Source organism: Rousettus aegyptiacus, unplaced genomic scaffold (assembly GCF_014176215.1).
Source record: "Rousettus aegyptiacus isolate mRouAeg1 unplaced genomic scaffold, mRouAeg1.p scaffold_m13_p_13, whole genome shotgun sequence".
NCBI lineage: Eukaryota > Metazoa > Chordata > Mammalia > Chiroptera > Pteropodidae > Rousettus > Rousettus aegyptiacus.
The window spans coordinates 23,607,145-23,623,155 of NW_023416288.1; the positions used below are offsets into that span (position 1 = coordinate 23,607,145).

General features: G+C 35.7%; 1 protein-coding gene across 1 annotated transcript; it reads right to left on the reverse strand.

Moving 5' to 3' along the window:
- Positions 1–525: 525 nt before the first annotated feature.
- NDUFA4 (NDUFA4 mitochondrial complex associated) lies at positions 526–7,161 on the reverse strand. Its single transcript, XM_016160755.2, has 4 exons — positions 7,003–7,161; positions 5,811–5,899; positions 5,077–5,137; positions 526–743 (listed from the first exon to the last, which is right to left on the reverse strand). The coding sequence occupies exons 1-4, from the start codon at positions 7,042–7,044 to the stop codon at positions 687–689; spliced, it is 249 nt and encodes an 82-aa protein (XP_016016241.1). The 5' UTR covers positions 7,045–7,161; the 3' UTR covers positions 526–686.
- Between the last annotated feature and the right edge of the window lie 8,850 nt (positions 7,162–16,011).

Genomic DNA, 16,011 nt, shown 5'->3' on the forward strand with positions numbered 1-16,011 from the left:
TAACTCTCTTACATTTTCCCTATCTTAAAATTGCTGCTAATATACTTCCTGTCCTTTGAACACCTGCCAAGATTCAGCAGAAATTCTCAGGATCTCTTCTTGGCCACTAGCTCCATGGTTAGCAGTGATAAACTCAGATTCAACTACAATCCGTGGCAGGACCACAGCGACTAATAACCTTTAAAATCTTCAGCAAAGAGAATGCCATGATAAAAAAACAATTGTTAACACTGCATGTACTTCGGTATCGGCCAGTAAAAGAAATCCAGAAGTTTCCATTTTGCCACTGCCAAAGAGGTTTGAATATTCTTCCCGATCTACCTTTGTATAATTTCCAGTTGTTAATTGTGCTCTAGGGAAGTTATAACCTATACACAAAATGAAAGTATTTTACTGAAGAGCTTAAAATCTTATTTTCAAATTATACAAATACATAGAAATTTTAAAAAATTCCTTAAATTCTAGTATTTATTTCCTATACCCTAAAGTTCAGAGCAGATTTTCAGCATTAAATAATGAGACAGATCAAGTTTCAAATATTTATTAATCAGTGTAAATCCCAACAAAATACACCAACACGATTTTGTGCATTTGGAGGGGGAAATATTTCCTGGTTAAGTGGATAATTGTGCGGATGGCTTCTGGAAGACCTTCATTCTAAGCAGCTTTATAAAGAAACATTTCATTTAGAAATCTGGACCTTCTTTCTTCAGTTTGCTGTAATCTACATTCACTGAGTAGAACTTGGAAAAGAAAAAAGATATTTTAGATAATCTATCAAACATACATAAATGGTACAGAAGTTTTAGAATTATTTTATTCAAATTTCTATAATAAAATTACAGACATGTAAAATTTTAAGCATATTTAACAATGTAAAAGTCATTCAAAGAAAGGCATTAAAATTTCAGTCCTTTAATAATAGTTGTGTAAGGTAAAACTATTTAATCTACCACAGAAGAGCAACATTAGTTGCTCTTTTAGTCAGAACCTATATAAAATTCTGTTTCAAAGTGATTGAGAATTCCTTCTGACATGCACTTCCAATTCTAAGTTTTGACTTCCATTTCCACTAAATATACAAATAAATCTCCAATAGAATAGAGGAATATGAAGCATTATCATCCCTACTTTGGTTAGCAAGGTGCTATAAATTAGATAGGAGAAATTTATAGTAACCAAGAAAGGCTAGTAATATAAGGTAATGCTTTGTTGTGTGGTGTACATAACTTTTAAGACACAAATTGAGTTGCCTTGATGGCTTTCCTATCACTTTCTACGCCAGACTGCAACAATCTCAAACTGACACCTGACCACCTCTGGTACAAAAGCTTTTAAATAATACTGTATTTAAATACTATATATTTGGAAATTTTGTAATGTCCAAAAATTTTTTTAATATTCAATGGAAGTTAATTTTAGAAAAAATCTTACTATGATTGCTATAAAAAATTGCCTCTAGCTCAACACATTTTTTTTAAATGATTTATGTTGCAAACTGCTCTAGAATTTCTGAGGAAACATTTGGATTTGTACATAATCCCAAATAAGGCTAGAATCTTGGGTTTACTCATTCTTGTGCCAAAGAATACTTAAGAGATTGTGCTATAATTACTTGAAGACTACATTATTTAACTCCAAAAGAACCAAACTGCAAAATTATCAACATTTTCTTCAGTTTTTAAACAGGATGTTCATATATATGTACCCATTACTTCTTCAAACCCTTTGCATTGTCTCTAATTGAAAATTTCTTATTTACTTGACTTTTTTAAAAAGAAAAATTCCCAGGTTGTAAAGCTTATCCTTGAGATACATACACAGACCTATAGTCAGAGAAATATGAATAAGCCATAAAACAAAATTCTGTTTTGACAGTATTCTTATGAAGCAATTAAACCTAGATGAGATTTAAAAAAAAAAAACAAAAAACAAAACAAAAAACCAAAAACTGTGTTATTATGAACAAAATATTAGATGGAATATCTATAAAAGGAAATGCAGGTTATATATTAAGAAAAACATCTGTTGGGTTCTCTTAACAGATGTCAGGCACTGTGGGCAGAACACTTTGTTTATCTTAGTTAATTATCACCACCTTACTTATTCTTACTTTACAAAAGAGGCAATTGAAAATCAAGTTGTCAAACACTGAATAAGAAGCAGGACCAAGCCCCTACATAATATTGTTGCCATTTTCTCAAAACTAAGCAGGCTTCAGATGTATTTGCTTCTATATGGTTCCATGTGCCAGTTTCAAAATTCTCTGTTGATGATGTTTCAAATCTATTTTATTTTTCAGCTTCCATGTCCCCATTCTTTTTCTCGATTTAATGGTAGCTACCACCCTGAGGTCTCTGTAACAGTTGGAAAGGCATAACACATTCTGATTTTGGTTTAGGATATTTTATTCAGTTGAGAAGTGTTGCTGGGCCTTTAATGCTTAAATCTTATTTTAGCCCTCTCTGTTGTCTGTATTAATTAGCTTTTGCTAGACTGCAAAGTGGCAACGAAAAACCCCCATATCTTAGTGGCTTACAACAATGGCTTATTTTTCACTCATACTAAGTATCACTTATATGCTGACTGCTCCATGTCCTCTGTTCCAATCCAATCCTGAATGAGTAATCCTTAACTGTCAATTTTGGTCTCGTGACAGATGAAAAAGAACAATGGAGGGAACCATACACTGGTTCAGAAACGGCAGATATCACTTCCTCTCACAATTTGGCAGAGCAAGTCATGCCACCAAACCCGGTGCCAGTGGGCCAGAAAAACAAATTCTCTTAGGTGAGGGGCACTGAATGAAAAAATAATCTAGTCTACCTCACTGTTTGAGTTTAGAGCAACAGTAGGCTTTATTCCCACTAGGCTCACTAGTTTCTGGACTTGGTTCTCTTTTGTTTCTGCTTGCAAATCTCCCAATTCCTCTATAAGCTTATCTCTTGGCAAATACAGCCAGCGATAGTCCATTAACATCCTATTTTCCAAAATTTTTTCTATAATAACTCTCAGACATATGGTCTACTTTCCAAGTTATACCAGGTGACACTTTATCAAATATTTTGCCACTATGATTCATCTTCCCAGTTTCTATTATCAGTGTCATAGCTATTCACAGCCCAACCTAGCCATATGCATTTGATTTTTGTTGCAGCAACATGCCATGTCCAATTCACATGGCCTCATACTTGCACGTATTATTATGTTCCAGAGTTGCATTATCAAAGTCACCTGGGGAGCTTTTTGAATTACACATACCCAGAGAGAGACTCCAATATGCTCCTTGGTGGAAAAACTAAGGCCTGGTTTTTGGGTTTTTTTTGGTTTTCTTTTTTAAAGTTTATTGGATCTGGAATCATTTTCTCTAGAACAGACTTAAAATTATAAGATGCCTCTTTAGCATTTATGAGACAAAATCAGATCAGTTGGCTCAGTTCAGCATTGCCAGCACATTTCTGTTTCTTGGCAGAAGATCTGTTTAGAGATTTGGAAGCCAAATCATAATCTGAAGGTTAAATGGAAAGCTTGGAATTAAGAAAAGGTGACAATTATCTTCAAAGTTGCTGTTATCAGTAATGACAGCGCCCATCTCCATCATAGAAATATATCTGCTAAAGGGTCTCGGACACTCATTGGTCAGGGTATCTCTTCTTGAAGGTGCTTAAACAAATTGCTATTTCTCTCTTGGATGAAGCAGCCTCGTACAATGGAAAGTGCATAAGTTAGTTACACACTTTAAATAGGTAAATTGTATGGTATGTGAATTATATTCTAATAAAGCTACCCTGGTTTTTTTTTTTCTGTTTATTTGTTTGACATTGCAAGGGTTTGTCTTCGGTACATGAAATTCTTACACATAAGGAAGTTTATGTTTGGGGAATTAATAAATGGTCTCAGATTTGTGGCAACATGGATGGACCTTGTGGGCAGTATGCTAAGTGAGATAAGTCAGAGAAAGAAATACACTATATAGATATCACTGATATGTAGAATGTAAAAAGCTGAACTTGTAAAAACAGTAGAATGTTACTAGGGAGTGAATATTTGGAGAGATGTTGTTTAAGGGTATAAACTTGTAACTAGTAGATAAATAAGTTCTGGAGATCGAATACACAACATAGTGAAATAGTCAACAAAACTGTATTATAAACTTCAAAGTTGTTAAGAGACTAGATCTTAATTGTTCTCAACACACAAAAAAGGAATGATAATTATGTGATGTGATAACGATGTAAGCTAATGCTACTGTTGTAACCAGACTGCACTATATAAATGTTGTCAAACCAATATCAAACCAACGTGCTGCATACCTCAAACTTACACAATGGTATATGTCAATTATATCTCAATAAGATAAACAGATGATCTCAGTCCACAAAATTATTCTTTGGAAGAGCGGTTTCACAAACCACTCTTCAAGAAAGATGTTAAAAAGTTTATCTAGAAAGTTCATGGTAAAATTTAAGTTTCAACCGACTTTCATTTCTTCCAACTAATCGTCACATGAAATATCTCCACATGAAATATCTCCACCACATCAATAAGAAAGAAAAGCCAACCAAAGCAATCACTAGACTAGTGATACTCCAAGTGTGCTCCATGGACCAGCAGCATCGATGTTATCTGACACCTTGTTAGAAATGCAAATTCTCAATCTCCACAACAGACCAACTGAATCAGAATCTCCGCGGGGGTATAGCTGAAGAATCTGTCTTCACAATATCTTCGGTTAATATCTATGTATACTGAAATTTGAGAACCACTGCACTAGATTATCTAAGATCTATGAAAATGTTACAATAGCTATACTATCTCTCCCTTTTTATTCATCGAATCAGTAGAATTGAGATACATCTTAATCTCATATCTAAAGACTGAATAAAGTCCCTAGAAAAATATAGTTATTAGAAAATTGTTATTTTAATTTCAGAGAATGATCTAGCAGCTCTTCAAAGATCATTATAATGAAATTTTACTTGTACATTTGACTTCAAAAAAAAAAAAAAAATTGCTCCCTGATAAAATTTATTAAAACACACTTTACAGCAATTTTGAAACAATTTTGTAGCTTACCTTGTATTGGTCATTGGGACCCAGTTTGTTCCAGGGTTCTGGGTTATTCTTTCTGTCCCAACTAAAATAAAACATTATAATTGTTATAGTAATAAAATACTATTTAAAAGTTTTGTACTTCTTAAAAAGCTAATATTTTTAATAAATCGATCTCATTTTCTATTAGGTGAGGCATGGTGTTTTCACTATAAAGTTGAAAGAGAGATAGGATCTGTAACAAGCAATCTCATGTAATCAGTTAGAAAAAAGGTAGAACACAGAGACTCTTGGGGCAGTTGTTTAAAAACAGTTGGCTGTTTTTAAAGTTTTCTATTTCATCAACAAAATGACATAAAAAAGTGTATAAACTAACAATGAACCAATCTTCTTTTTCTTGCTTGTTTTTCAACTTAAAAAATAAAATTTCCCTATTGTTGGAAAGCTTGCTAAAAATATTTATATGTACCAGCACCCTTAATTAAATATTTTATAAAAAGTTATCATCACCTCAATTTTTATGACATTACCACATAGATATTAGCAGTTCTCTACTGATAAGAAAATGAGGCTCAGAGAAATTTAGATGATTTTATGAACCAGAAAAAGTAAATAACAGCTGATTGGGGATTTGAAATTACTGTGTAGCGACTAAACTCAGGTTCTTTCTATTACTGGATGTTAACTCCTCAGAAAGACTGTAGCTCCTAAACCAGCTTGCTAAACCATCAAAGTTCTAAATGTTTTTAAGTACTTACGAGACATCTGGATTGAATAATGCCAGGCGCAAGACATACAGAGCTGCTCCAGTACCTCCAGCTCCAATAAATACGAAGAGTGGGATCAGCTAGAACCAAATACAAAATAGACAAGTATTAATAGTCATCTTCAAATACCTAGATACTAATAACGAAAAGACTACAGTAGTTTTTACACGCTAATTCCCAAGTTTCAAACTGCTATTTTTTGATTGTCTTAAAATTTTAATAAAGGTAGACCTTGCATTGAGGTGACATTTCTTATAACTGTGTTAAAAAGAAATGGAATTTCCCAAGAATGTGATGATGATTCTGGTTTAATATGGAAAAAAAAATACTTAAATTTAAAAAATTTCCAAGAAAATATATCAAGTCTTCTCAAGTTCTTTAATATTTATGCATCATTCCCATTAAATTTCCTGGCTTCCTGTATTTCCAGGCCTGAAAAACAAGCTCTTGGCAAGCCTGCTTCTATATATGCATTACGAAAAACATAAGCATAGTAAAATGAAGAGTCTGAATGAGCAAAGAGAAATACACCTATTACAAATATAGGTTTTAGGCATAATCTCTGAACACATACTGCTACCAATGCTTAATGCTTAGATAGTCGGATTTAAGGTAAGAGATTAAAGACTAGATGATTGAGTTTTAGGACCACGGCAAGTAGAAGTGCTGGGGGAAAATGAAACATACAAAATAATGTAACTGCGGTTAACCTCTACGCTATCGAACTCCCCCCCAAAATGTCAGGACGTAAAGACAAATTAAGGATTCCAAGATCAGAGAGCCTTACATTTTGCGACAAGGCCTAGTGGTGCAATGCAGCGAGCACACACAACATCCTTAACAGCACAACAGATGGGTAACCTGACGTTTGCTGGTCTCTAACGCACACGGTACACTATCCCTCTTCGTCCCAGCAACCTGCAAGAGGGCGCGGCCACCAGAATGTCCCAACATTCACTAGTTTATTTTCCTCGAAGGTATCCCTCGCCTTCAGCCCGCGAGCCCTAAACCCCACAATGCACGGCGTGGAAGGTCAGAGCTCAAGGGCCTGGGACAACCGAGTCCAGCCTCAAGGAATGAACGATAAGTGGCTGTAAAGGAAAGCTTCCAGGGGATTTGAGGTAGCCGCAATCCGATACAGGTTGAACCCGTGAAGACACTGAGAAAGGGGTCACGAACTTACGCTTGGATGCTTCTTGGCCTGACCGATGATCTGGCGGAGCATGGTTGCGACAGAGGTCTCGGGTCCGGAAGCAAAGAAAAACAATACCACAAGGCCTGAAACCGGGTAGCCTCTGCACAGATGACAAGCGGACTTCCAAAGTCACCCAGGACCTCCTACCTGAAGGACCCCTGGCTCAGAGGGCCGCCTGCGGCAGGAGAGCCCGGGTGCGGCTGTCTTTAAAGGTGCCTGCGTTATCCAGCGCCTGTCGCGTCTGCTCTAACCTGGCCAGACCTACAACATTCCACTCCAAATTTAAAACTCTTATTCCTATGAAGCATATAGTCCAAACGGGTAATTTTTTGCGTCGAAAACTAGAACACTTGTATTGACTAGACAGGCAGTTGCTTAGGAGGCCACGTGTTGAGGGATGGGGGCCGGCGGGCGGACGAATGGGTCGCGAGCTCTGCGAGCGGGGTCCTCCTGCTAGGCGCCTGCGAGCCGGGTCTGCGCGCGGAGGCGCTGGGGCGCGCGTGCCGGGCGCGCGCTGGCGGACCCTGACTGCCGCAGAGGGAGCTGAGAGGCGCCTGTAGCAGCTGGGCGCCGGGCGCCTGGAGGGCAGGTCGAGGCTCTTGCTGCTAAGGTCAGCGACTGCGGTTTAAGAAGACTGCAGCTGCTTCCTGTCTTCAACTGTCTCTTACGAGCAGAGGTTAAAAAAGAAGTAAATGCTTTAAATATGGCAATGGTTCCGCCATGTGATAGCTAAGCCCTTAGGTCCTGGCCCTCAATTGAATGTTCAGAGCCACAAAGACCTTTGCGACATTGCCATTATCCCCTCTCCCTGGGCTCAAAATTGTATTCTTAAAATATATTTTAAATGATCGTGTCCTTACACTTAATATTTTCCAATATTCCAGTACAATTTTCATTTATCTGTCTTTTAACCCTAAAGTCTTCCACGAGTCAGATTTTAGGGGGCTGGGGATAATGAAATTACCCCCGTCCCAACCTCATGTATAGCTTAAAGCAATAATCCAATGATACACAAATAATTGGTACTGGAAACAGTAGGAAAATGCTCCTCCGAAAAAGTAACATTAGACCTGAAAGAGTAGACATTAACGAAGTAAAAATGGAGGATGAATACACACACGTACAAAAATAGAGGTCATAGGTGATACTGTCTGAAGCTAGAGAGATCGTTGGAGTTGCTGATGGAATTCTGCTATGGTTGGAACTTTGAAGAGGGATAGCAAAGTGGAGATCAGATCCGCTGGGCCAGTGATCATTTAACACGTCATGGGTTTAATGCTGAAAGCATTAGGAAGTTAAGGAAAAAACAAGAATAATAAATGATTGCTTTATATGTGAAGAATGGATTAGAGAGATGAGCATAAAACTGGAGTGACTGGTTAATGGGCCCTTGCAATAGTCCATGTGTGAGATAATGGTAGCTTGGACTAGTGTAGGGAATGTGATGATGAAGGAAAGAGTACAGAGATATTTAGGAGGTAGCACCAGCAGGGTACTTGGTTGAATATGGGGAAGTCAGGAGAAGGATGAGTTTGGGATAATTTCTTCAGAGGTTCAGTTTTGACCAGCTGTGTGCATGTTGATGCCAATTACTGAAATAAGAAACAACAGAGAATGATAGGTATGTAAAATCCAAGTGGGTTTCGGTAGGGCAAAAGAACAATCTAGACTAGGAGAATACATTTAGGGCTCAGTTTATTGATGGGAAATGAAGTGGTATGACCGAAAAGACATTGTTTAGGGAGAGAAAGTAGAATGACCGAAGAGACACAGGACACGGAACTAAGGAATTCCAACATGTGATATTTGGGAGAGGAGATATGCCCAGTGAAGTAGGAGGGGAAAAAAGGATAAGTGGTGGTTATTACGGTGATATATCATGAAACTTAGGAAGACTTGTGTCTTTTTTATACATTCAGTAAATCTTTATTAAGTACCTACTCTGCACTAGGCACTATTCTAACAAGAAGATAGTAGTGAATGAGAAAATTATTCTACCCTCATGGAGTAGGAATTGTGAACAAAGTAGGGTTAAGGAATATAAATTTTGTTAAATATTAACCAAAATGTCAAATTGTAAAAGTTTAAATTCTATGCATTAAATTAGGGGGAAAAAATCTGTGATCTATATTTTAAGCAGGGATTGGAAGAATACAAGTGACGGTCTAGAAAATGAGGGTGTAGCAGACAATATATATTGTAAAAATAAATTTTAGTTTCATAAGTAGGATTGGTATTGTGGTAGACTATACTGTATACAAATACCCACTGCTTCTCCCTGGAAGGAGATATTACTTACTCATCTCATTAATGGCAAATTTAATAAGATGACTTGCTTTATTAGCAAATGAGATGTGAAAAGTAAAATGTGTCATGCACAAGCAGAAGCTTCAAGAGCCAACATGTGTCATATTCTCTCTTTTCTGTCTGCCACAAGATTAGCAGTGTTTTAGACAGAGGCTTGGGTGTCAGGGTGGAAATATCTGAGTAGAGATATTGCTGATCTGCGGTAGACATGGACTGAAAGTGAGAAGTACACCTTTATCGTTGCAAGTCACCAATTTGTGTTACTGCAGCATAACCTAACCTACTCTGACTGACCCTGAAAGTGTGGTAGCATACTATCGTAATAAAAATCCTAAAATATGTGTCATTTGATTCAGGTACCAGCAACAGGTGACAAGGTAACTATTACCAAAGCTAGAACGATGGCAATATATGTTTATACAGTGATGAAATAGTTCTCAGCTAATTGGGAAACAGTTAACTCTCTGATGAACTCTTAGCTGTCAGTGAAATGACAGGCAAAGGGTATGTTAGCAGCATGTGCCAGTTACTATTGGCAACATTTGTGAAGGTGTTAAATAAAGAGATGGACCAGAAAGTAACTGGTCATTTTGCAAGCTGTAAGAACAGCTTGCAAAAAATTTCTAGAGAGTCTAGAAATTTAGAGACTGGTGTGTTTGGAAGGTGGGACTGATTCTTATCTCCACTGTATAAGATAAAAATGAAAAGATGTTTAGCTAAAAAGTGAATTAAAACTTCAAGGTAATGACCTATTCAAAAATGTAGCCATCACCTTGTCGAAACATCTTGGCAAGTTAAGGTATCTCAGTAAATCATTTCAACTGAACAATTTGAAAGCCTGGACAAGTAGATAAGCATGTAGCTCTCTCAATAAAGCCTGGTGGGATCAAGGGCCTAGAGAGTAAAATCAGGGCCTATTCAAGGAATATCCCATACCTTCGGCCAGCAGCAACTTCTGTCTTGTGAGATTTCAGGACCAATGTATGTCTTCCATTATTCCTCTTTCTGAATAGGATGGTTCATCCAGTCCACGTTCCACCCTTGTATTTTGCATGTTGTGAGGCAAATAACTGGACTTTGTTATTCCATAGGTCTCTAAATCAAGAAGAGACATACCCAGAACAAACACAGAGACTGCAGCATCACTCATAGATCATGGGCTTTGAGGTGGCAATAATGATAGTATTGTACTTTTATCTTCCTTGGTGTAGAGGGTGAGTATATTTTGAAAGGAAAGGAGAAGGATTTGCATGATTGTCTTCAGAAGGGCAGACTGTGGTAGATTGTCATTTTGTGCACAAATATTTAATGTTCTTCCTGGGAAAAGATTATATAATTATCTCTCTGTTTATATCAAGCTTAGCCATATGACTTTATTTGGGCAATAAGAATACAAAAATTAAATTATTGATAATACAGAAAGAAACAAGATTGTAGGGCCTGCGAATAATTTAACGAAGACTGTGATCTTTGCAGAATGATCAGGCCAAAAAAGAGGGAGATTTGCATTCCATATAGATGAAATAGCCTGAATAAGGCAGAACAAATGAAACTTTACAGTGTAAGTACATAATGTGTAGGAATTGAGATGAATTCAGTGTGATGGGAGCTTATGTTGCATAGGGAGGTGGTATAGGAAATGAAATGGAAAAAAATAACCCAGATTTTTGAGAATTTTAGATTAAGGGCTTTATCCTTGAAGCAGTGAAGACTCATAAAATGTTTTGTATCTAAACAGAGGATAAAACAACTGCAGGGAATAATATCTTAATAAATGAATTGGAGCTGTTTTTTACCCTCCTCTTCTGAGACTTATGCCCTTTGGATTTCTTGTTTCTTTGTTTAATTCTATGAACAATTTTAAAATACAGAAAGTATAACTATTAGTTGTCCAAATGAAATGTAAATTGTACAGTGAATAACTCTAAAAAAAATCTAGGCAGTATATCAACAGCACCCTCCCAAAGATGATCCAAGTTTCTTGCATAGTTTCTCTGAAGATTCAAGCCTAGAAAATTCTAGTAGGTGTAGTGATTATGTATTGTTATTAATGTGTGACAGTAAAGAAATAGCTTCTTTAGCGAGAAATAATTTGATAAGTGAGCCATGAAGTATAATTATATTAATGCAAATTGAAGGCAGAATCTTATATTTTTTACTCTGTTTGCATTTAGGCGTTTAATTATTTTTCTAGCAGATAAATTGACAACTGAGGTTGTTTTTCTGATAATACAAATACAAATTATACCTTCACTTGCTAATAAAGATTCTGCACCTATCCTTAATCTAAAAATAAATATGTTCTTCCACTAGTATTGTGGTTACTTAACATAAACTATATTTAATTATAAAATTTCTATTAGAAAAATGAAAATAATTTTTGGTCTGTGAGAGTTTACTTTCACTATTATAAATCTCAAAGCTTCACATACTGTCATCTGTTTAAATTAAATACCTGAAGCATTTTATGGTCAAAATTCAATGAATACTAAAAAGTAAAGAAACTCTAGCAATTTGAAATAAGTGGTATTTCTTTTCACTGGAATCTTCTAGTCAAATAATATTTTAGGAAAACTATGTATTTACAATTTTTAGAAAATTATACCATACACCTAGGTCATCAGGTTATAGCTTTTTAAGAATAGCCATGTTCTATTACTCTTCATGTTGCCATTTATCTCTGCAATTTCTATTTTTTTCTATGAATCCATCCATTCAGTCATTCATTTATGAATGTATTTATTCATTAAATATATATTTAAAATGCCTAGTATGTATTGTTCATCATACCGAGTGCTTAGGATAAGAAGAATAACACACTGCTGTCTTTCTTCAAAACCTGGTAGTCTAGGGGGATTGAGGGTATAATTACAGAGCTTTATAATAAGTGATACTATAGGCACTTATTATAAAGTGCCTATATATATACTTTATAATAAGTGTATATATATATACACTTAAGTGTATATATATAATAAGTGTGTATATATATATACACGCATATATACATATATATGTGTATGTATATATACACACTACTATATATGACTTAGATTGCTGGGTGTATAGTGTCCATACCAAGACCAAAACTATGAATCCATTTTTGGAATGTTGAGTCTAGGATACCTATAAAATATCCAATTAGTGATACCCTGAATACTGGCAGAAACGTCACCCAAGCTCAAGAGTGAAGTTTGGTTTAGAGGTACAATTTAAAAGAATAGGGCATATCAGTGAGCTTGTCTATGAAGAATGTCTAAGAGGGAATGTATAAGGAGAGGAAAAGGTCAATGTTAAAACCCTAGAGAAAATGAACAAAATGAGGTCAGACCAGGAAGAAGGAGTCAGAACAGAAAAATTAGAATAAGTCAGAAATGTAGGAAGATATACCAGTCAGGGTTCAACCAGAGAAACAGAGCTTCTAGGCTATATACATATATAATAAGGAATTGACATGCAATTTGTGGAAGCAGTATTTATTATTGTAGCCTGAAGTCATCAGTGGAGGCAGTCAGGAAAGGAAGAAGGACAAAAAGTGCAGAAGCAAAGACACATTAGAACTTGTGAGAATGGGTAGAACTCACGAGGATGGAAAGACCCCATTAGTCTCTTGTTACCTCCAAACTCTCAGATTCAATGATATGGGTGTCCTGCAGAAGATGCTAGAGCCCTTTGTCATAGAACTAGACATAAACCTAGCCCAAGAATACAGAAACGAAAGGAGTAATTTGGCAAGAACAGGATTATTAAGAGTTGCTTCAGGGAATCTCATGTATTCCAGACATACTTCTTACCCTTATTGAGTTGTAGTACTCTACTTTCACCTTGCTAATCAAAATAAATCACCCAAGCTAATTGAGTAATCCCCCTTATTTGCCTGTTGATTGATTGGTATGAGGAGCTCAAAGTGACCAGGTGGCATTCTCAGCTTCCAGTTTAATGGAATCATAACCCTATTTCCTGATAGAAGTATTCTTCCCTTGAAACTAAGACTTCTGGACCAGTAAAACCACAGTTTCAGGGATGGTAGGTCAAAATTTCCCTAGGGAAAATAGTAGTAAGAGGAGCCACTCCCATATTGCCTTGCACTACCGTCCTTCAGGGTCAGTCCAGAGTGGGACTACAGTGCTACTTGATGTCTACTTTGGGAAATTGACAGCATTTCATATAGAGCTCTGTGTAAACCAGGCTCAACTAGAGATTTTGAAGGAAGTATGCCCTGTCGACACACCTTAATTTCAGACTTCTGACCTCCAGAACTGCGAGAAAACAAATTCTCGTTATGTTAAATCACCCAATTTGTAGTAATTTTTATGGCGGTTTTAGTACCAGAAGTGAAGTGTTCCTGTAACGAATACCTAAAAATGTATTTGGAATTGGTAGAGGCTGGAAGAATTTTGAAGTATATGATAGAAAAAGCACAGATTGCCATGAATAGATTATTGATAGAAATATAGACATCAAAGGCAGTTCTGGTGAGAGTTCAGATGGAAGTGAGGAGCACAGTAGAGAAAGCTCCTATTATCTTAGAGAAAACATATATTTTCATGAACATATATTGGTAAAAATGTGAATGTTAAAGGTGCTTCTGGAGGTCTCAGAAAGAAATGAGGAACATATCATTGGGCTTTAGAGGGAAGGTGATTCTTGGCAGACAACTTGGCTGAATTATGTTCCATATTGGGGTATAAGGTGGAACTTTTAAATGATAAACTGAGGCATTTAGCTGAGGAGAATTTCAAGCTAAGTGTTGAAGGTACAGATGTGCTTCTCCTTGCTACTTATAGTAAATGCAAGAGGAAAGAGATAAATCAAAGAAGAGGATATTAAGCAAAATGGAGATTAGTTCAGTAGACATAGAAGATAAGAGAGTGTCCAACATATATAAAATTGGAGTTCTGGAGAAGACTAGGAGACTTGAGTATATAAAAATAGCTAGAGATATAATAACAAAGATTCTTTCAAATCTGATGTAAGGCATCAAACTAAAGATTCAAAACTCTGTTCAACTACCATGTAGAATAAAAACATTGTTGATGAGAGTATAAATTGGTATTACACTTTGAAAATTGTTTGACTTTTTCTACTAAAGTTGAATATTTGAATACCACATGATCCAACAGTTTCACTCTGAGTTATAAACCCAAGTGAAATGTGTGCTTATGTATACCAAAAGACAGGAACAAGAATGTATATATAGAATCATTATTTACAATAGCCTGAAATTGAAAGAGCCAAAATGTTATCAAAGGTAAATAAATAAATTGTGGCACATTTGAGCATGTGTTTCCATAATGCAAGTGAACTACAATTACACACAACATAGATGATCCTCACAAAAATATTACGAAAAGAAATCAGAAATTAAACAATACACACTGTATGAGTCCCTTTATATAAAATTTTAAAATAGTGTTTGGCTCAGGACAATGACTATTCTTTTAGGTAGCAGGGAGTATCAGTTGAGAAGGTTCAAAAGAGGCTTATCTGCTGTTGGCATGGATGGGGTTTTATAAGGGCGTTTGCTTCTTGATAATCCTTTGATCTATACATTTATTTTTCATTTTTCTCTATTATATTTTCCAATAAAAAATTTTTAAAACTGAGTTTTATAGAATTAGACAATGTTAGGGAGTTTGCTTATGTTTTGTCACTTAAAGATCTGATGGATTAAAAAGAACAAAAAGTATCATTTATGCATTTTTGTTTGTTTGAAAGCTTTTCCACCTCTTGAGTTGATGACATGAAACCTCCTGTCTCCAACTAACCTCATTTGTCTGTTACAATATAATATTGTAAACTTTATGCTGTTGCTCCACTGATGCTGTCTTTGCCCATCTGCTTTGCTTTCTTGGGACTTGCCCCTTGTGAAACTCAGCCCTTAAGACTGCCATTCATATGCTCTGAAACATGATTAAATAACCTCAGCTTGTCTAAGAGATCTGTCTAATAAACAGCTATTACAACAAATTTTGAAATACTCACCCCTCCCTTTTGTCTTTGCTCCATGCAGAACAAATGCTCATCACGTTTCACAGTATCATGTTAATTTAAAAAACAAGCTTTATTACAATGTGAGTGAACCATGAAAACACTATGCTAGGTAAAGGAAGCCATATTTTATTCCATTGATATGAAATGTCTAGAATAGATAAATCCATCAAGACAGAAAGTAGATTAGCGATTGCCAGGGGCTAGGAATAGGAGAAACAAGGAGTAACTGAGAATAGGTATGGGCAATTATTCTGGGGTCATGTAAATGTTCTAGAATTTGATAGTAGTAATGGTTGTATAACTTTTGAATATGTTCAGAACCACTGAATTTTACGCTATGACAGTGTGAATTTTATGGTAATTAAATTATATCTCAATAAAACTGTTATAAAACCTTAGTCCTCAGCTAAGCACCTTTTTAAAAATGTGTTAGTCTTACTACATCTTAGATGAATGAATGGCTAGGCCACAAGGATAAGATGAAAATTTATTGTCGTGATACGCTTTTGTGCATTTAAAATTTTTGTATTATGTATACATACTCTTTTTGAAAAAATAACTTATTTTTTCGATATTATTCTTTTGTTATTACAAAATCTTTACTCATGTAATACTAGATTATTGCTGCCTCAATCCTTGAATAAAATTCTATAGTCATTATATTTTATGTAATTTGAAAGGGTGATTACTAATGAA